This window comes from Eutrigla gurnardus (assembly GCF_963514095.1).
Source record: "Eutrigla gurnardus genome assembly, chromosome: 4".
Classification (NCBI taxonomy): domain Eukaryota; kingdom Metazoa; phylum Chordata; class Actinopteri; order Perciformes; family Triglidae; genus Eutrigla; species Eutrigla gurnardus.
The window spans coordinates 24,565,212-24,587,460 of NC_139918.1; the positions used below are offsets into that span (position 1 = coordinate 24,565,212).

At 48.8% G+C, this 22,249-nt stretch overlaps 1 protein-coding gene across 2 annotated transcripts; it reads left to right on the forward strand.

Annotated features, from left to right (window-relative positions):
- Positions 1 to 1,279: 1,279 nt before the first annotated feature.
- On the forward strand, positions 1,280 to 22,232 carry LOC311011670 (disks large-associated protein 1-like). Of its 2 annotated transcripts, none has more exons than XM_084006740.1 (13): positions 1,280 to 2,700; positions 7,428 to 7,642; positions 8,210 to 8,405; positions 11,309 to 11,591; positions 14,858 to 14,982; positions 15,104 to 15,385; positions 16,489 to 16,571; positions 17,135 to 17,180; positions 18,142 to 18,423; positions 19,077 to 19,209; positions 19,905 to 19,996; positions 20,087 to 20,239; positions 21,876 to 22,232. In XM_084006740.1, the coding sequence occupies exons 1-13, from the start codon at positions 1,294 to 1,296 to the stop codon at positions 22,098 to 22,100; spliced, it is 3,522 nt and encodes a 1,173-aa protein (XP_083862866.1). In that variant the 5' UTR covers positions 1,280 to 1,293; the 3' UTR covers positions 22,101 to 22,232. The 2 variants fall into 2 exon arrangements, with proteins under 2 accessions (XP_083862866.1, XP_083862867.1); XM_084006741.1 differs by having other exon boundaries at positions 1,280 to 2,559.
- The last annotated feature ends 17 nt before the right edge of the window (positions 22,233 to 22,249 follow it).

The following is a 22,249-nucleotide window of genomic DNA, read 5'->3' on the forward strand; positions in this document are numbered from 1 at the left end:
TCTCTCTCACTCGCTCACTCACTCACTCACTTACTTACTTACTTTCTTACTTACTTTCTCTCTCACGCACTCACCTACTCACTCACTTACTTACTTACTTACTTTCTCACTCACTCACTCACTCACTCACTCACTCACTCACTCACTCACTCACTCACTCACTCACTCACTCACTCACTCACTCACTCACTTTCTTACTTCCTTACTCAGCCACAGAGACACTTCAGCCAATAATTACATTTTCAAACAAGCAACTGAAGCCCACAGCGCATACATGTGATATCTGTAAGGATCATGCTGATGGAGCTCTAATACTGATATCAGTGTGTGTGTGTGTGTGTGTGTGTGTGTGTGTGTGTGTGTGTGTGTGTCCCAGCTCACTGGGACTGTAGCTTGTTAGCATCCTTCTACCAGTGGAGCTGTCAGCTCGTGTTAAGCAGTTGTGTCACGAGCCAAGTAGGACAGAGAACTCACACAGACTCTCCCACAACTCAACCGCAGATACAGGAGCAGCACACACACATACACACACACACACACACACACACACACACCCCTGCGTGCATGCAGCGCTGCATCGCTGCTGCTCTGGTAGGAGTGCCTTGTGAGCAGTCTGAACCCTGGAGCCTTCAGAGATGTGATCTCACAGTTATATAAGAGCAGAGACGCCTCACACAACCACCGGCACTGACTGCTGATTGGACGAGAGGAGGAAGAAGAAGACGAGCTTTTAAACTGCAAACGGACACTGTGATCACTTTGCTTTTGGGTGAAAAACAATCTTAAATAAGATGATCATGAATCATAAGCTTTCCCTGCACCATTAAAAATGACCACGACAGTGAACTAGACAGCTTTATAAAATCAATAATCATGATAATATTCATGATTATCCTGAAAATGAAAAAGTGTTTTTCTTATCCTGATCTACAATAAAACACCTATAATGGAATGTCTTTCATTGTCCGATATTCTTTCTTTTGTACTTTACCAAGGTGGTCTCGTGCCTTTCTTTTGTCTTTCTTTTTTTATGGAAATATTATTTCAGTAACATAATCTGATTAAAGGTCAAAGGTCTCACTTCTGCAGCACGGAGGGTTCACGTTGCCATAGAGATGCTTGTTTGTTGTTGGACGGTTACAGTAACGGTTTCCTGTCGCTCCTCTCTGCTTCCTGTCTTCCAGAGTCACCGGCTCCCGTCTCAGGGTCTTCAGCAGCCGTCTCTGGTCTCAGGCCCGGCATCTCACCTCCATACCATCCTCCGCCCATCCCCCCCCCCATCCTCCCCCTGTCATGAAAGGCCTGTCCAGTAGCCGGAGCCACCACCACATGGTCTCCTACGAGCCGGCGTATGACCTCCTGGGTCACCACGTTGACCGCAAGCCGTATCTGATCAGTCAGAGCGACATGCCGGTCCCTATCGTGGTGCCGCACCCCGCCGAGCTGTCCTACTACAATGCCGGGCGCTCGCCGTACCCCTCCGACAGCACCGGCATCGTCCCGTACGGCACCTTCCCCAGGAGGTGCCACTCCACCTCCTCGTCTCACCATCCGGAGGTAAAGGATGAGTGTTTGGCCATGGTGCCGTATGTGGGAGGAGGGGGAGGGGCAGGAGGTGGAGGAGGAGGCTATGGAGGTAAAACGCCCACCCGGGTCCCGGCAAACTTTGCGGACTCGTTTGAGCGCCAGCAGTCGTTCTCCAGAGAAGGCTACCACACGCTGCAGTACAAACGGGGCGTGCTGGCCCACGGTGGGGGGATGGGGGCCCACAGCAACAACAACGACAGCCCGGGGAGAATCCGCCACCTGGTCCACTCGGTCCAGAAGCTCTTCACCAAGTCCCACTCGCTGGAGGGGCCCCACCACGCGCAGGCATCCAAGGGGGCCAACAACGGGAGCGTTAATGGTGGCGGCGGTGGTGGAGGAGGTGGTGGTGGTGGCTCACGGGCCAGCCCGGAGGGGGAGACCACCCCGGTGGGGGTGCGCCAGCGGAAGCGCAGCAAGAGCCGTGAGCGGTGTCGGTCGGCGGAGCCCAAACACCGCAGCCACCACCACCACCACCACCAGCTCCACGGCTCCGCCTCCGCGCCGGGCTCCGGCTACTGGAGCTCCGACGACAACCTGGAACGGGAGCTGTGTCTCTACCACCCTCACCACCACCAACCTCCGCCCTCGCCCGCGCCCTCCATTTCCCCCTCGCCCATCGCCATGACGATGGGCCGGTACCCCGGCAGCAACCATGACAAGTTCCCCCAGAACCCCCTCCCCAGCCTGTCCTCCTCACAGTCCCAGCAGTACTTCATGATGGACCCTTACGGCACGCTCACTGAGCACGCACACACCCACGCACACCACGGCCACGCCCAACACCACGCTGCACTCAAAGCCTCCCGGAGCAGCAATGACATGAAGTACGCGGCGGCGGCGGCGTGCGTGCCAGTTAGTGGCAACAGCAATAACAGCGGTGGCGGTCTCGTCGGAGGAAGCGGCTCCTTGCTGCCACTGAGTCTTGTGGACGGGCCCCTTGTGAAGAAGGGGGCGTGGTCTTCGAGCCTAACGGTGAGCAGGGCCCACGAGGTCTACAGCAACCACAGCAGCCAGCTACGAGCCAGCGCAGGAGCCGCTAGCCTAAACCTAGATAGGGCTCTAGTCAAAGCTAAGGCCAGTCAGCCACCGGAGCGCTCGTGCCATTTCCTCCAGGTAACTAACTCCCCCCCCGACCCCCATCCACCACCAGTCGACTCCCCCACCCCCCAACTCCCATCCAGCACCAATCAACCCCCCCCGACTCCCATCCAGCACCAATCAACCCCCCCCCCCCCCCGACTCCCATCCACCACCAGTCGACTCCCCCCCCCCCGACTCCCATCCAGCACCAATCAACCCCCCCGACCCCCATCCACCACCAGTCGACTCCCCCCCCCTGACTCCCATCCAGCACCAATCAACTCCCCCCCCCCGACCCCCATCCACCACCAGTCGACTCCCCCCCCCCGACTCCCATCCACCACCAGTCGACTCCCCCCCCCAACTCCCATCCAGCACCAATAAAGCCCCCCCCCCCCGACTCCCATCCACCACCAGTCGACTCCCCCCCCAACTCCCATCCACCACCAGTCGATTCCACCCCCGACTCCCATCCAGCGCCAATCAACCCCCCCCCCCCGACTCCCATCCACCACCAGTCGACTCACCCCCCCCTGACTCCCATCCACCACCAGTCGACTCACCCCCCCCCCCGACCCCGATCCACCACCAGTCGACTCACCCCCCCCCCCCCCCCCCCCCCGTTGCCTCCATACTCCCCTTCATCAGTGATGTTTCCTCTAAGTCCAGTCTTCAGTCCAGTCTTCAGTCCAACCACACACTGAACACTAAACTGACCTCAGAACAGCTTCAGTGAGAAGTGAATGAACCAATCGGTGGAATCCATCACATCCACGTCTTATTTATGAGTCATATTGATCATAGCGTAGTTTAGCAGGAATAACCTGTACAATCATCTCAGCACACTGGACGTTCCCACAAGTATTGATTTATTGATTTGAGCTCGTTAACGACATCAGTATAAAAATACAAGAATGCTGATTTAGATTTTATGCAGGTGACATGAAAATATACGACACACACGGAGAAAAGAGAAAACACATTAGCAAGCGGGCAGCAACTTTAAAGGTTTACATGACGACCCTTCCAAGGGACCAGAGGACGGGGGGGGCAGGTCTGGGACAAGGTCCAGAGTCTTTCCCTTCCAAAATCCCAGCGTTGCTTTAGTGTTTGGTTGGAATGACGATGCAGATTCACATGTGTGGATACTGAAACTGGACCGGACTGGACGCACTACAGCTGCTGAGAAACCAGGATCCCGGATCCAGGATGAGGATCTGGTTCTGGTTTCGGTCCTGGATCCAGAGCCGCCTGTGAGTCCAGGTCACTTTGACACTAAGAGATGAGGAGCTGGTTCTGGTTTCGGTCCTGGATCCAGAACCGCCTGTGAGTCCAGTTCACTTTGACACTAAGAGATGAGGAGCTGGTTCTGGTTTCAGTCCTGGTCCACCAGCAGGTTCTAGTGCGTCCACAGCCTCGGAGGGAACATTGCTCCCCATCACCAGTCTGGTACTCTGACCTGCAAGAAGCCACCCCCCCCCCCCCCCCCCCCACACCTCTCCTCCACTCACCCAACTCACCCCCACCCACCTCCTTTACTTCCTCCTGGGAGAGCCTCCCTCTTCCTCCTCCTCTTCCTCCTCTTTCCTCCTTTTGAGTTGAATAGAGAAGTAAGTGCAGAGCCAGTAGCAGCCTTACTCTCTGGACTAGACATGAACCATGAAGGTCGGCATCCTCTTCCTCTTTTATAGCCTCATTTATTATTTAGTAGTGCTTCCCTTCCTGCCTCGACCAGAGACCTCACCCTGTCGTGTTGTGGTGTGTTGTGGTGTGTTGTGTTGTGTGCGTTGTTGGGAGCTGTTTAACTACATGCACAGTTCTTCCAGTTTGAATCTGTTCTGCAGGAACCCTGCGGCTCCACGTGGATCCTAACAGGGTTTCTGAGCTGAGTGACAGTGATCCTCCAGACGGAGAGAACTTGATCCTCCAGACGGAGAGAACTTGTAGCAGCGATTAAAAGACTTCCTAGAAAAACACAGTGAAGCTCCGACAGCGAGGACGAAGATGTAGAAGAGGAGAACAGAAAGTCTCTACATGATGGTTCGACCTCCAGACATGAACACACTGAAACCAGCTTTTATGTCATTCAAAGAAAAAAACTTAAAACTTAATCAATGAATGAGCTGGTTTCTATGGCGACTGTTGGACGAGGATCCATCAGGTGGATCCTGAGGGATCCATCAGGTGGATCCTGACCTGATTGATCCTGATTGACCCTAACCTGATTGATCCTTCAGGTGGACCCTGTGAACCAGGAGGAAGCGTCCACATTTCTGAGCTGCATTTGAAGGCGTCTTGGAGACGGACTGTAGCTGTGAAGTTAAACGGCTCCCAGCTGGTGTTTGTTACTGTGATGTGCTGCATGGGATTATTGTGTGTGTGTGAGAGAGTGAGAGTGTGTCTGTGTGGGTGTGTGTGTGAGAGAGAGTGTGTGTGTTTGTGTGTGTGTGACTGTGTGTGTGTGTGTGTGTGTGTGTGAGTGTGTGTGTGTGAGACAGTGTGTGTGTGAGAGAGAGAGAGTGTGTGTGTGTGTGTGTGTGAGAGAGTGTGTGTGTGTGTGTGTGAGCGTGTGTGTGAGTGAGTGTGTGAGTGAGTGTGTGTGTGTGTGTGTGCTACACATATATTAGATACACCAACACAATAGTAAACATTCATATGAACTGGTTTTCTCCACATTATGAGATACTGACAAAGAGACCCAGGTCTTTATGAGAGTCCCCCTCTCTCTCTCTCTCTGTCAGCGGTGTGACTCACTCATTAACTGTGAAACATGTGACAGGAAGTGACACGTATTGTTCTGGTGAATACCTTCTGGAAGATTGTAAACAGTGAACGTTGTAGTAAAAGTGTTTTTGCTGCTTCAGCTGGAAACAGAGATGTTTTATAAATATGGTATATTCAGACACACTATACATATTTATAAATGAACATATTGTTTTTAGGGGCGATGCATGTTTGGGAAGTAAGCATGAGACTTGGATTATGTTAGCGCTGTTAGCTGCAAGCCGCCGGCTCAGCTGTGGTCATGCGTTATTGTAATTATAAATATGAATTAGAAACGACATGTCGTGACATTTATTGGGAAATTCTGCAGTTTTTTCACTGCGTTCATCTCCTTTTAAAGCAGACAGACGGACTGAAGTGTTCGTTGGTTTAATCTGCCAACGATCATCTTCAGCTTCTCGGCAGCGTTACAGCTCTGTACCTGTTAGCTCTAACACCGCTGCCTCACGTCCTCAGAACACAGTGTTGCCACGGAAACCGCCTACAGCTTTAATATGGAACACTCCATCAATGCTCTATGAAGACTTCTACCTTATATCCTACTTAGAGCTCACACCACAGACAGCAGCGTGAGCCACAGACAGCAGCGTGAGCCACAGACAGCGGCGTGAGCCACAGACAGCGGTGTGAGCCACAGACAGCGTTGTGAGCCACAGACAGCGGTGTGAGCCACAGACAGCAGCGTGAGCCACAGACAGCAGCTGTGAGCCACAGACCGCTCCAGTAGAAGGAGCTGCAGGGCGGTGAGAAGAAGCGAGAGGAAGTGAGGCGTCTGCGTGGGCGGCGTGTGCTGCTGATGCGACTGCAGCTGGTCCTTTTCCCCGCATTTCTCTTTTTATAGCCAAACTGCTCATTTGAGTCTCTTTGACGTCACTCACACACACACACACAGAGAGAGAGAGAGAGAGAGAGAGGCACCGGTTCAGCCTCCCTCTCTCTGATTCACGTATAATTAGTAAGAATAGCGGAACAATTCTGCTGCTGTCTGTCAAACTCACACTGGCCTCAATGGAGATGCTGGATTTTACGCACAGAAAGAGTGTGGCTAATTAAACATAGGAGCTGCACTGGTGTGTGTGTGTGTATATATATATATATATATATATATATATATATATATAGATACACACACACATAGATTATTAGCTGTGTAAACAGACATCATGCAGCTTTATCGCAGATTAACATTTTTTAAATGCATCGCATTCTCCCTGCTGGCCATCAGGGGGCGACTCCTCTCTGCTTGTATAGAAGTCTATGAGAAACTGATCCAACAGACCAGAAAGCAGGGGATGCTTTAGGGGGCGGGGCTTACCTGCTGATTGACAGGTCTCTACCATGCTACTCAATGCCAGTTAGCTAAGATGACTTTAACACTTAGCTGTAAAGTTGACCTTGAATAATGAAGCTAACTGTGTTAGCAGCTCCACACCAGAATCCACATGGATCCAGATCCAGTAAGGGTGCTGGTCTGGGTGTCTCTCTGCCGTTCATCTGGTCCACCCATCACTCATTCACAGTCCAAATATGGTCACTTCCTTCTCAAAAGTCCAAAATGCCGATGGCCAAAATGCTGAACTGGAGGCTTCAAAACCGTAGTCTACAAACCGACGGGGACATCACCATGACGACGGAGTCTTCTTAGAGACCGTCTCCGGACTGAACCGGTTCGAAGTCAGTTGGTATCTGATCTCATATAACAGGCAGACCCTCGAGTCAGATCAGCACACACACACACACACACAGACTCTCATGTATGGACGCAGTTGTGTTTTGGCTCCTGGAAAGCAGATGTATAAATGAGCACACTGTTCATGCTAACGAGCCCTCCGCAATGTGTGTGTGTGTTTGGTGTGTGTGTGATGGATGTTGTGGTTCTGCGTAGCGTCCCTGTCCCACCAAGACAGCCTGGTTCGTCAGCCTGGGGACTGAGACGTGGACCGGACCCCCTGACCATGTCCCCCGTGTCCTCCCAGGTTCCCCAGGATGAGTGGAGCGGCTTCTCTCCGCTGGGGAAGGAGGACGACATCCCGTGTCGGAGGATGAGGAGCGGCAGCTATGTGAAGGCCATGGCCGAGGACGACAGCGGGGACTCAGACGGGAGTCCCAAACCCTCGCCCAAGATGCAGGCCCGCCGGGCCAGCTACCTGAAGGCCACACAGCCGTCGCTGACCGAGATGACCACGCTGCAGTAAGACCGCCTCCTCAGCCTCGCCCCAGCCTTCACATACGGCTCATCACTGCATCACACTTTGTTTTATGAGAGTACCTATCAGGGATTAGCTCCTCTCTGGTGCTAAGCCCCGCCTCCTCTTGAGTCTGAGTATCTAATGAAGTAGTTGTGGGAGGATCCTGATCCAGAGGACACGGAGAGCTGTTTCTGTCTCTTTGGGGTCAGTTTTCAGGTCAACAGCACGCCGACATGCTTCTGCTGTAAAACCTCACATCGCCAAGTGGTATAACTTGTATTTTTATATTGTTAGTTCATTAAAATCCTCTTGGTTATTCAGTAGAATTTAATTATTAATCTGGCGTATCTTGGCTTAAACTAAACATGATTTGATGCAGAATCTTCAGGTACAATTCTGCCGAAGTAGCGTTTTGGTTTCTGTCCTGATCAGCTGATTAAGGTCGACTCGGTCCGTCAGCTGTTCCCTAATTAAACCTCCACAGCTGTAAATAGAGCCGGTAATTACAGAGCAGTCGGCTCTCTCTCCTCTGTCTCAATCTGTTCACTAATGCTACTTCCTGCCTCCAGGATCTCCACGGAGCACTCCCCCAAGCTGCAGATCCGGAGCCACAGTTACCTGCGAGCGGTGAGTGAGGTTTCAATCAATAGAAGTCTGGACACCCTGGACCCCAAAACCCTCCTCGACCCCAAAGCGCTGCTGTCCTCCCCCCAGTACCGCTCACGCAATGAAAGCTACATGAGGGCCATGAGCACCATCAGTCAGGTTGGTCACCGCCACCGCCGCCTCTGTGTGTCCGGGAGGCTCCGCCCATCATCTCACCACTGCGCTCCTGAGGCTTGGATGGACGTTCCTCTCTTTAACTGTGTTTCAATGACAGGTTCACTGTTTTATAACAGACGGGATTCAAACATTTACAGAACATTCAGTTCACCTTTTCAGCATTTTAGTTTTGTAATTTTGAAGCTCAAGCTTCCAGCCCAGTCTCTGATTGGCCCATGAGTAGTTTCAGGTGTTCACCTATGAAGGGAACAGGTAGAGAGCATAACGTGAAACAATCACTGACTTGTTCAACTATCCTTAAAATCTTCTTCCTGGCTGTTTGACCGTAAACGTTGTACGCCCTCCCACCTCAGGGAGGCGCCACTACAACACGGGTCAGACCTCCTCGCCACCAACGATAGGACAAAATCTCAGTCCCGGTTGAAAGGACAGTGGACCCATCATTGTTCGAAAGCACTGTGAACCTCCAACCGAGTCCAGGTCTGTGCTCCACAGTAAGGAAGGAGGACCAGGACCACGTTCCCTCCTCCACACCTCATCCTCATCACATGACCAGATATGAGACCAATCACAACGAGACGCATTGCTATAAAGCAGGGGATACTTTAGGGGGCGGGGCTTACCTGCTGATTGACAGGTCACTACCTCGCTACCAATGCTAGTTAGCTACTTATATGACTTTAACACTGAGCTGTAAAGTTGACCTGGAATCGGGGCGGCCCAGGATCAGTTTCCCGCAATGTCTTCTCCCTCTCTCTCCCTGTTTCCACACTGTCTGTATAAAATAATAAAAGGCTTGAACAGCGCTCTGGCGCCAATCAAGCCAATCTCTAAAAAAGAAAAATTGACCTGGAATCATGAAGCTAAATTTGTTAGCAGCTTCACACCAGAATCGACATGGATCCAGATCCACAGAGTGACAGCGAGTCCAGTCCGTGGTTACAATGCATCTCGGTGTGATCGGAGCCTCACTCTGGTGAAATTCTACATTCTTCTTCTAGTCAACAAGTCCCGAGTGCCGACCCGAACCAGCTCTGAATGAAGCTTTGCTTCTTCCTCTGGTGTTCACACCTGCAGCTGTTCATGAGCTGAAACTATATCTGTGAGCATTTAACGTCTCAGCAATGAAGAGAAGTCAGCGGTGGTTTGAGTCTTTTTACGGGATTTTTTGACAATTAGAAAAATGCAGATTCACGACAGCAGAGGTGACAATGCATCACTTTGAATATTTCTGTTATATATTATATTTATGTAGGTTATTGAAGAAGCTTCCACAGAGTGAAGTTAGTAACCACAGAGTGAAGTTAGTAACCACAGAGTGAAGTTAGTAACCACAGAGTAAAGTTAGTAACCACAGAGTAAAGTTAAGTTAGTCAACACGGGGAGTTAAGTTAGTAACCACAGAGTAAAGTTAGTTACCACAGAGTGAAGTTAGTAACCAAGGAGTAAAATTAGTAACCACAGAGTAAAGTTAGTAACCACAGAGTAAAGTTAAGTTAGTCAACACGGGGAGTTAAGTTAGTAACTACAGAGTAAAGTTAGTTACCACGGAGTGAAGTTAGTAACCACGGAGTAAAGTTAGTAACCACGGGATGAGGTTAGTAACCACGGAGTAAAGTTAGTAACCACGGGGAGTTAAGTTAGTTAGTTAGTTAGTTATTATAACAACTCCACTGCAGCAGGTCATTGAGCCCAACAAGCCTTCATTCGTCCCACCTGAACTTCCCTTGAACCTCCTCCTGAACCCTGATTACCGTCCCAGGTTACCGTCCCTGGTTTCTGTTCCTGGTTACAGTCCTTGGTTTCTGTCCCTGGTTACAGTAACCCTGGTTACAGTCCCTGGTTACTGTCCCTGGTTACCGTCCCTGGTTACAGTCCCTGGTTACTGTCCTGGTTACCGTCCCTTGTTACTGTCCCTGGTTACTGTTCCTGGTTACCGTCCCTGGTTACCATCCCCGGTTACCGTCCCTGATTACCCTCCCTGGTTACTGTCCCTGGTTACCGTCCCTGGTTACAGTCCCTGGTTACTGTCCTGGTTACCGCCCCTTGTTACTGTCCCTGGTTACTGTTCCTGGTTACCGTCCCTGGTTACCATCCCCGGTTACCGTCCCTGATTACCCTCCCTGGTTACTGTCCCTGGTTACCGTTCGTGGTTACCATCCCCGGTTACCGTCCCTGATTACCCTCCCTGGTTACTCTCCCTGGTTACCATCCCTGGTTACCGTCCCTGGTTACCCTCCCTGGTTACTGTCCCAGGTTACCGTCCCTGGTTACTGTCCCTGGTTACCGTCCCTGGTTACCCTCCTAGTCATAGGGCCCCTTTAACGTACAAAGTGGTACCTAACAATGTTTCTGTGGTCACAGAGCAGAGTTGCAGCACCACCAGTAAATATCCCAGCAAGCGAGACCCTCACTAACCCTCCTTGACCTGCATGTCCAACGTGTCTCTTGCACCTCAATCTCACCAATAACAGGCTGTTCCCAGTCCAGCATCCATCCTTCAGAAGTCCATCTGAGGACTGAATGTGTTCCCAGTCCAGCATCCGTCCTTCAGAAGTCCATCTGAGGAAGTCTGTCTGGTATCAAAGACGTCTTCAAATTCATCCTAGAAATGTGGCCTTTTTTCCTGGTTCAGAGGATCCACCTGATGGACCTTGGTTCGGTCTTCGCGGTCGGTCGGGTCCTTAGCAGACCCTGAAGGCAGAACCGAGCGAAGCCACCTCCTCAGAAGGGCCGATGCTGGATCGGGACTCAACTCCTGTTTAATGATGATGTTGTGGATGAATGTTCTTGGATAATGATGTGAATGATGATGTCGTGAATGATGACGTGGATGATGAGGTCATACCCCCCCCCGGTGTCTCACCCTGCTGCTTCTCCTCCAGCTGAGTGAGGTGGAGGTGAATGGGCAGATCGAGCAGGTATGCGAGCAGGTCTACAGTGCCTTGCAGGCCCAGGCGCTGGAGGCCGCCATGGACAGCATGGACACCATGGACACGCTGCCCATGCCGGGCTGCTTCCGGATGCGGAGCCACAGCTACGTGCGGGCAATCGACCAGGGCTGCTCGGGGGACGAGGAGGGTGAGGGAGGGAGGCCGCTGCTGCTGCTGCCGTCCTCGCCGCCGCGCACTTCGGCCACCACCGTCAGGACCATCCAGAGCAGCACGGGTAGGACGCCGGTCTCAATGCGTTAACATCCTGGTAGGCTGGGTCCATTTAGAGTCCAACAGACCAGAAAGCAGAGGAGGTTTTAGGGGGCGGGGCTTACCTGCTGATTGACAGGTCCCTTTAGAGTCCAACAGAGCAGAAAGCAGGGGATGTTTTAAGGGACGGGGCTTACCTGCTGATTGACAGGTCGCTACCTCGCTACCAATGCTAGTTAGCTACTAATATGACTCTATGACTTAGCTGTAAAGCTGACGTTGAATTTTAGAAGCTAACTTTGTTAGCAGCTTCACACCAGAATCAACATGGATCCAGATCCAGATGGATCCAGATCCAGTAAGGTTGGAAGAACTACAAGATAGTGAACTGGAGGCCTCACGACCAGAGTCCATAAACAGCAGGTGATGTCACCATGATGAAGTCTTATATACAGTTTCTGGTGTGCGTGAGGATGCATGTGGTACAAAAAGACAACCAGGAAACAATGTAGGTCATTGGTTTAACGGGGATCAGTCCAGACCTCATTCTGTGTGTCCTCGTTAATCTGGACTGCAGGTCTGTACATTACACGAGTAGATGACTGCTCTTTTGCCTCCTTGTCTGAAGCTGACTCCGGATCAGCCTCAGTGCCGCTCGCTGCTCCGAGGCAATTAGACAGGAGTGGGAGTCCGAGCCGGCGCGCTGGCGTCCCACAAGGAGCAGCACGGGGATTATAAAACGCTCCAGGTCGCCTCCACTCTGCTGCTCCGTAACAATGAAGCAGAAATCTCACGCACATAATCTTGTAAAAGCCCTAAATAAAAAAAGAAATGCCCGTCTTCATGCGTGGTATTCAGATGAGAACACGCCAGAGCGAATGCCGCGGGGGAATCCGTGGCGGCTGTTCGGCTTTAGAGTCGTCTTTATTTCCAACGTGCTCGACTGGCGATGACCTACATTCACTGGTCCTCTGGGATCCTGGACCGGGAGGATCAACACACACACATCAGCACCAATGTGTACAGTGTTCAGTCATGCAGACCCGTTACAGTCGGCGCGTAGCTGCTCATCCACATGACTGGAGACGGAGCCCAATCAGCCACTCGGTTCTTATCAGAGAAGACTTTCACAGCTGCATCGCTGACTCATCTTCATCTCCATCATCACCTTCATCCTCATCTTCATCTCCATCATCACCTTCATCATCATCCTAATCTCCATCCTCATATTCATCCTAATCCTCATCATCATCTCCATCCTCATCTTCATCCGCATCTCCATCCTCATCTTCATCATCATCATCATCATCATCCTCATCTCCATCCTCATCATCTTCATCCTCATCTCCGTCTCTCCGTCTCCATCTCCGTCCCCGTCTCTCCATCTCCGTCTCCATCTCCGTCCCCGTCTCTCCATCCCAGTCTCCATCTCCATCCCCGTCTCTCCATCTCCGTCCCCGTCTCCATCTCCGTCCCTGTCTCCGTCCCCACAGGGAGCTTCTCTTTCTAACATTGTGCTGAGGCATCAGAACCCCCGCGAGGAGCCGCCCTGACCCCTGACCCCTGACCCTGTCAGACAGCAACCTGGATATTCTGCTGAAACACTTGAATTCTGACGAGTTCAGCCTGGAGACGCTGTGTAACGAGGAGGAGGAGGAAGCTTTTCTTCAACATACAGGATACAAACCTCCTCCGTCTTCGTCTTCGTCAGCTCCGTCTCCTAGAAACGACTTTCACAATCAACTCATCCTGCAACACAAATACACGTCAACTCCAGCTGCTTTTCGATGAGCGTTGTGAGAAAATGTTGTACTGTTAAACACACTTGGCAGGTATCAGAGCTGAGCTCTTGATGTTACATTAGTAAACTTGGTTTTAGAAGTATTACTTCTAAAATACTTAGAAAATAACAACCCAGCATCTTTCCACAACTCTTATGTAATGAATGAAGCTGATTCATCCTGATCTCATCGCTGCTGCTTCCCACCACAACATGACTTATAGTGTTTTTTATGTTTTTCTCAGGAATGTTCAACTTTTTGAGAAATTAACTTTCTGCAACCAAACATTCTGGATTTAGACGATGTGGACGGATATCAGACTTCCATGTGACTCATAACATTCTGCATCAGTTTGAATCTTTTTATCTCAGAGTTGAAATCAAACTTTCATCTCAGTAAAAGCTAGAAGACATCCATGTTGTTGTCTGAATGTGTGGCCAATCACGGAGCGGCGTGGAGGAGGGGCCCTGAAGCCGTCTGCAAAAAAACCCAGCTGAATCACCTTCCGAAAATAAGTCATATTGTTGGTTGATCACATGACCTGCAACCAGACCAGAAGATGCTCACGAGAGCTTTGACGTGCAAAATAGTGATGTCATGCTAGCTTAGTGCTAAATGCTAACATTAGCATGCTAGTTTAGCAGGTGTCATTTTCACTATTTTTACCACCTTTCTTGTGTTAGCATACTAACATTTACTCATCAGCACAAAACATGGAGGCTGATGGGAATTAGTTTTCACAGGTTTTCGGTCATAAACCTTTTGACCAGAAGATCTCGGAGGAAGTCGAGGTTTGACCAAAGTTATCACAACTTATTGAGGGGAATGTGACGTGTGCACACAGTTTTATTGAAATTCATCCAACAGCTGGTTGCTGATTGGCTGTTCATTCTATTTCATTCTGGAGTTTTTAAATTGAAACTTGGAAGAACGTTTGCTGAGTCAAAGCACCATTATGATTAAAACCTTGTAGTGTAACTGTGTTCCTGCTTCTGAGACTTGGAGGTCAAAGAGTTTAAACATTTGTTAAAGCTTCAAATTGTGTATTATGTGTGTTGTGTGTCGTTTGTGTGTCTGTGTGTTGTTTTCTTGCAGCTTTGCATCGATACGTAGCTCCATATAAATCAGCTGTGTAACTAAAGTGGTTTATTTCCCCTCAGGCTATATAGGTTATTTATAAACACGCAGGCATGAATACATGTACATCTACGTCTATATTTGGACTTCCTGGAGCCGTTGGCTGGAGATAATGCAGATATGGATCACATGAAAGTGTTCCAGCGGTGCAATGGACTGTAGGAGGTTTCAGACGAGGCGTTCATTCACGTCAAAGACGCCTTTTCATCAAATCTCAGTTAATTTCTGCTCACAGACCTGAGAGGTGAAGGTGACGCTGTTTAAAATACAGAATACAACATGCAGGATTAAAACCAGATCTGGTGTTCCTAGGAGCCGTTGATGCTCAAAGTCTGAACCTTCGTCAGAAAAACGTCCTCTCTTGTTTTTGCAGTTTCCTCCTGCATCACCACGTATAAGAAGACCCCTCCCCCGGTGCCGCCCCGGACCTCCACCTGCTCCACGGCCTCCAAGCCCTACATCTCCATCACGGCCCAGAGCAGCACCGAGTCTGCACAGGTACCCGATGAGTCCCTGACCGTCCCCCGTCCAACCTGTTTACCCTGAGGGCTCATTTTATTATATATGTGTGATATTAAAGGATCATATTAACAAAGCAGCGTTTTCTCCAACCAACCAGGATGCGTACATGGAGGACGAGGGACCCAGAGGCGACATGACCATCCAATCAGGGCTCAGCAACTCAACAGAAAGCATCGACAGTATGAAAGCTCTGACCGCCGCCATCGAAGCCGCTAACGCCCAGGTCCACGGACCAGCAAGTCAGCATGTCAGCAACAGCACCATGACGACCAGCACCCCCACCCCGATCCTCAGCAGGGGTCCAGCTGTGGAAGACCACCGGGACCTTTACAGGAAGGAAGCACTCAGGAAGGGCCGATGTCTCTCCATCGGCATCCAGGTACAACTTGCTACATTCACAAGTCACCACTACTACACAAGTCACTACTACTACACAAGTCACTATTACTACACAAGTCAGTACTACTACACAAGTCACTAATACTACACAAGTCACTACTACTACACAAGTCACTATTACTACACAAGTCACTATTACTACACAAGTCACTAATACTACACAAGTCACTATTACTACACAAGTCACTATTACCACACAAGTAACTATTACTACACAAGTCAGTACTACTACACAAGTCACTATTATCACACAAGTCAGTACTACTACACAAGTCACTAATACTACACAAGTCACTATTACTACACAAGTCACTATTACCACACAAGTAACTATTACTACACAAGTCACCACTACTACACAAGTCACTACTACTACACAAGTCACTATTACTACACAAGTCAGTACTACTACACAAGTCACTAATACTACACAAGTCACTACTACTACACAAGTCACTATTACTACACAAGTCACTATTACCACACAAGTAACTATTACTACACAAGTCAGTACTACTACACAAGTCACTATTATCACACAAGTCACTATTACTACACAAGTCACTATTACTACACAAGTCAGTACTACTACACAAGTCACTAATACTACACGAGTCACTATTACTACACAAGTCACTATTACCACACAAGTAACTATTACTACACAAGTCAGTACTACTACACAAGTCACTATTATCACACAAGTCACTACTACTACACAAGTCACTATTACTACACAAGTCAGTACTACTACACAAGTCACTAATACTACACAAGTCACTATTACTACACAAGTCACTATTACCACACAAGTAACTATTACTACACAAGTCAGTACTACTACACAAGTCACTATTATCACACAAGTCACTATTACTACACAAGTCACTATTACCACACAAGTCACTATTACTACACAAGTCACTATTAGCACACAAGTCACTATTACTACACAAGTCACTATTACCACACTAGTCACTATTACTACACAAGTCAGTACTACTACACAAGTCACTACTACTACACAACTCATATTACTACACAAGTCACTATTACTACACATTCATCCTGTGTGTCTTGTAGGTGGATGGACCGGAGGAGGGTCCGGATCCGGAGGACCCGTCCAAGTTCACCTCTGTTGGGGTGCAAGTGGAGGACGACAGAGGGTGAGCTCCCGGTTTGACTAAGTAAACAGTGAAGCTCTCATATTGAAGTCTTTGGTCATGAGGTGTTAAGGTAGACCTGTTTTCTTCAGACCAGATCCACCTGAGTCACGTTGTGTCATCATTTCTCTCTCTGGTCACAAACAAAACCCCCACAGACTCTTTGTTTCCTTTAAGATCAACTCTGACTTCTAGACTTTTCATCCGTATCTACAATCATGTAAAACTGCTTTTTGTGCAGTGACCAGAACACGTTTCCTCCAACTGAGGCAGGAAAGGTTCTTCAGAAGTCTATGAGAAAATGGTCCTACTTCTCTCTGCTGGCCGCCAGGGGGCGACTCCTCTCTGGTTGTATAGAAGTCTATGAGAAAATGGTCCTACTTGTCTCTGCTGGCCACCAGGGGGCGACTCCTCTCTGGTTGTATAGAAGTCTATGAGAAAATGGTCCTACTTCTCTCTTGATGTACACTGAAGGATTCCAAACCGTAGTCCAGAAACCAACGGGTGACGTCACCATGAGGACGTCCACTGAGTGTTCCCTGCTGGTCTCTGTCTCTTGTGTCCAGGTATCGTCGGTTCCAGCGCTCCAACAGCGTGACAGCAGCTGTGCAGGTAAACCAACTCTACTGATGTTCTCACTGATCTCTCATTATTACCCCATGTACTCTGTTTTTGTCGGTCTGTTTAAATATCTATATTTATGTTTGTTATTTCTAACAAGCTCAGGTTAGGAGGGTTTTAGACCATCAGATCCCCAGAGGATCCAGATGAGCTGTGGTTCCTTACATCCAGTTTGATCCAGTTTCTGTTTGATGGATGATCTCATATTTAATAAAGCGATATTAAAGGTTCCTACTAGAACATGTTTACACGCTTTCATTTATTCACCCATGAGGCAGTGGTGCGGCAGCTCTCCTCAGTAAAAAGCCCACTTAGTTGTGATTGGTTGACCGGTTAGGTCAGAGTTAGATTGAAGAGTTCACAGATGAGAAATGAAACGTAGAGCAGAGTGTCATCCGCGTAGAAGTGTAACGCCGGGTTCACACATACGATAGTACGAACACGATAGTGTTGTTCACACCAGACGCGAAGCGCCGCAAATAGGCGCGGCCGTCCCGCGCCATGAAGCGATCGTTTCGGCTCTATTTTTTGCACATGCCGCGAGCGATCGCATCAATTCTGGCAGGAAGTCACACAAGGAAACACGAGACAATCCGGTCAATTTTCAAAATAAAATTGACAAATGCAATCATATTAATCTCGCACTGGGATACAGGAAGAGGAAATACATTTAATAAATGTGAAGAGTAGATCAACAAATATGTGTATTTCAACGGTATTACTACTACTGTCATACACACTCTCTCTGTCTGTGTGTGTGTGTGTGTCTCTCTCTCACTCTCTCTCTGAGACTCTCTCAAACATTTGAGGGAAGTGTCAAATACGTTGACGAATACGGAGATGTGATGATGATGACATCATTACAAGTTCAACTGGACTGAATGTCATTTGGAAGCAGACCTCCAACAACCGTTCCAGTCCGTCACTGAGTCATGTTTGTTGTCCCATCCAGGCAGACCTGGACCTGCCGGACCTGCTGGACACCCCTCTGGACTCCCCGGACACGGACTTGGAGGTCCTCTCCGCCGGCACCCTGTCTCGACAATACTCCCGCGACGCTGCCACCTCCACCGTCAGCATCCAGGGCTCAGGGAACCACTACCACGCCTGTGCCTCCGACGAGTACGACGAGGTGGGCTTCGACCCGTCCATCCTGCCCCCCCCGGACCCCTGGATCGACAGCGTGGCCGAGGACTCGCTGGACCTCAACTTCAACAGCTCGGCCATTCTGGAGGTTTGTGGAGAATAACCCACATTATGATGAGTCATCATGAATACATATTAGTGGCAGGTTAAACATAGTTAAATGACTATTTATAGTTTATTATTCACACGTCATGCATCTCAGATGGATATTATATTATATAGTTCCATCCAGATGTTGATGGTGTAACTACATCTGTCTTCAGTGATATTTACTCCACAAAGATATAAAACAGTGTGACGAATAATGCTCCATATGGCGGCCATGTTTAATGTTGCTGTAACTGGAAACTATGTCTTTAATCATTGTGTTTTTACTATTAATGCACCAAACTGCCTTTTATTCACGCTAACGAATCCCTGACAGCTGGTTCCGTTCCGGTAATAATGATTACTAAAACTTAAGTTCAGAAGATCTTCTTCTTCTGTGTTTTTGCTTCAGTGTAGTGTTGCACGGACAAGAAAAATAAATGTAGATTATTATTATTATTATTATATAGGGAAAAAAACACCATAAAAATATGAAGTAATGCTGTTTAAATTGAAGGAATATGTGCGATGTAAGTGTGTGAAATGAAAGAGCTCGCAGGAATGTTCAGGGACTAAACCTCGAGATCAAAGTCGTACATTTAGGATTTTGTGAGATTTTCGTGGTAAAACATCGTGAAGGTTGTCGCTGTGAAGGTGGTGCAGCGGTCGGTGTGTCAGCGCGACGGACGCTGGTTCCTGAAGCTGCTGCAGGCCGAGACCGACCGCATGGAGGGCTGGTGTCGGCAGATGGAGCTCGACCAGCGAGAGAACGAGCTGCCGGAGGACGGTACGTCTTCATGTATTCATCAGATCCACCCGTCGCTCCTCCACACTCCAAATATGGTCACTTCCTTCTACTGTTTGCAGGAATGGTCATGTGATGTGTGTTACTACAAAGAAAAGGCTTCATTTCATGTCATTGTTTTATTAGTAAATAAATTATATATATATATATATATATATATATATTCAGGTAAAAAAAGTAAAAAGATAAATACATTTTGACAAATTAATCACGAGTAGTAAACTTTTTATTTTCATGCCTTGAAATAGATGTTTTTTTAAGCATTAAAGATTAAAAGTGAAAGATCAAAAAAAGTATTGAAGAAAAATATATATATTAACATCATTTCATGTCCCTGTATTTTATATTTCCCAATAATCATCTCTTGACCTTGTGAGGGTCACTGACGCCGTCTTAAAGGGACAGTAGCACTATTTATCAGCCTGGATCTCAGCCTTCTCTCTGATACAACAGGACCAGGTGGACTCTCTCCACCAATCCTGAGCCATTTACTTAGGATGATCCGCTGTGTTTCTAGAGGAGCTACTTTCTTTCTCCCACCGACCGCATCGCTGCATAGGGAGCTCAGAAGCTTCTAGGAAAACTCCCACAGTCAGAAACGGTTGAATGTGCTTCCTCACGTGGTCACCAGTAATCCTTCATGTGCTGGATGTGAGTCTCTGATCTGTCTCCTCTAGTCCTCGGGAAGATGAGGAGCGCTGTAGGAAGCGCTCAGCTGCTGATGTCACAGAAGTTCCAGCAGTTCAGAGAGTTGTGTGAAGAGAATCTGGTGAGTCTGAGATCCTCCTACACGACTGTTAAATTCATCCTTTAAATCTATTCCTACAAACACACGTGTCCTCCGTCCCTGCGGTGCCAGAACCCCAACGCCCACCCCCGGCCCGTGGCCTCTGACCTGGCCGGGTTCTGGGACATGCTGCAGCTGTCCATCGAGAACATCAGCCTCAAGTTCGATGAGCTCCACCAGCTCCGGGCCAACAGCTGGAGACCTCTGGACCCCCCCGAGAGAAAGGTAGGGGGCCGGCGACCTCGCCGATGAGGTCACGTCTGTGATTAAGTTTGTTGTTGCACCGCGACTTCAAACCTGCAGCTGCCATGATGGTTACCTGAGATTTATATGTGAACATCATTCAGAGGCGACAGGATCACTTTCCATGCTTGTGACAATATTCCACTCTTTCATGTTAAATAATGAAAATAATAATGTATCACTACGAGAAAAACACAAAACCAATCTGTAATTGTTGTTATTATTCACTGAGACATAAAAAGCAGGTTGAAGATATTAAATGAGTGAATAACACCAAGTTTTAGTTTCCTTGCTCTGTTGAACAGGTCGCTGGTGAACTTCATGTTGCAACAGAAAAAAGCTCTTAGGAGGCTTTTATTTTGGAGGATTTACACAAATAAAAGAGAGGCTTGTTGTGAATCCTGCAGCATCGCTCGGCTCCTCTGTGGTTGTCTGGCTTCCTCGTTTGCTCTCATTCTTTTCTTTCTTGTGCTTTTTGTTTGTGTGTCGACAGTGAAGCCGTCGCAAACCGCCACGCATCCAATAACTGCAATGCCAACAACGCCGCGGGGCCTTGGCACCTCTGGGCCTCCGTAGCTCCATCCTGTCTCGTGTCTGTCCATCCATCTGTCTGCTTCCTCTTCCTGCTTCACCTCCACTGCCTGCAGCCGCCTCGCCGCGCCGCCGTGTCTGGCTGTCTGTTGTGTGTGTTATAGATGTGTTATAGGTGTGTGATAGATGAGACGCTGTGATGATGTTAGAAAGACAAAATCAACTTCAAACATTTAAAAAAAAAAAAAAGGTAAATAAAACCAAATATGGTAAAGCACCAGCAACAAGGCAAGAAACACATGCAGTTCAGTATTCAGGCTGTAGTAGGCGTCATTGAGTCCAGAACCTGAGCTCAGTACAGAAGATAATTTAGACATAAATAAGAGAATGAAAGTAGGGAAGCTAAAATCAGAGTCTAATTCAGTCTCTCAGCTGTGTAAAGGCTAAGCCCCGCCCCTTCCTGTCTCCACCATCTGACCTTATTTGTAAAAAAATAAATAAAATGTATAGTAGCCGTCAGAGAGACAACATTTTTTGTCTGCCATAGATATTTATTTTGAAATAAGGTCCCACGGTGGAGACAGGAAGGGGCGGGGCTTAGCCTCCAGTCTGAACTATCTACAGATTTAAACGTTTAACTGTAGAAGACGGAGCTGAAACATCAGCAGGTTCTCCGACGTCCTCGCTGGAGAACTTTTTTTCTCTTCACCTCATTTTAATCTGTAAATATAAAATATCTACGTTAATATGTGAGATCACGACGTTACTTCCTGCTTCAGCTCGTCTGACTTCCTGCGTCCCAGACGGTCGGCGTTAAAACTGTGAAAGGAAACAGAGTTGTCCGTCATCGTAGTGAAATATTCATGTGAATCATATTTATGATATTTATGAGACTATTAGCTCACCTGCATGCGTCCGAACGCCTTTAAACGGATTTCACTGATTGTTGAAACGTTTCTCGATGAAGCAAACGCGATGTTAAAGTCTTCGTCCATCATTCGGCCTTTTACGCTGCGTCACAAACACGTCTGTCTTTCTCCTGAATGTTGTCCCCCCCTCCCCCCCGTAACCGTCCCCCCTCCACCAGGAGAGGCGGCTCCCACCTCCGGTGCCCAAAAAGCCCCCCAAGGGCCCTCACCACCACCCGCCGCTGGCCCGAGACCGCTCCCTGGAGAGCTCCGAGAAGCAGCGGCAGGAAGCCCGGAGGCGACTGATGGCGGCAAAGAGGGCGGCATCCGTCCGGCAGAACTCGGCCACCGAGAGTGCCGACAGCATCGAGATCTACATCCCTGAGGCTCAGACGCGGCTATGAGGTCGCCAGGGTGACGCCACCGTCGCCATGCAGCCAACCACACGCCAGCGCGGGGTTGACCTCGCCGACGCCGAACGTCTCCACACATCTGGAAACGTCTGGAAGGTTCAGTTCCATGTCTCCGATATTTAAAACGGCGTTTCTAAAAA

Coding starts and splice junctions, on each gene's coding strand:
- LOC311011670 (XM_084006740.1), top strand. CDS start 1,294: ATGAAAGGCCTGTCCAGTAGCCGGAGCCACCACCACATGGTCTCCTAC. Junction 2,701..7,427: donor GCTCGTGCCATTTCCTCCAG/GTAACTAACTCC, acceptor GTGTCCTCCCAG/GTTCCCCAGGATGAGTGGAG. Junction 15,386..16,488: donor GTCTCTCCATCGGCATCCAG/GTACAACTTGCT, acceptor TGTGTCTTGTAG/GTGGATGGACCGGAGGAGGG.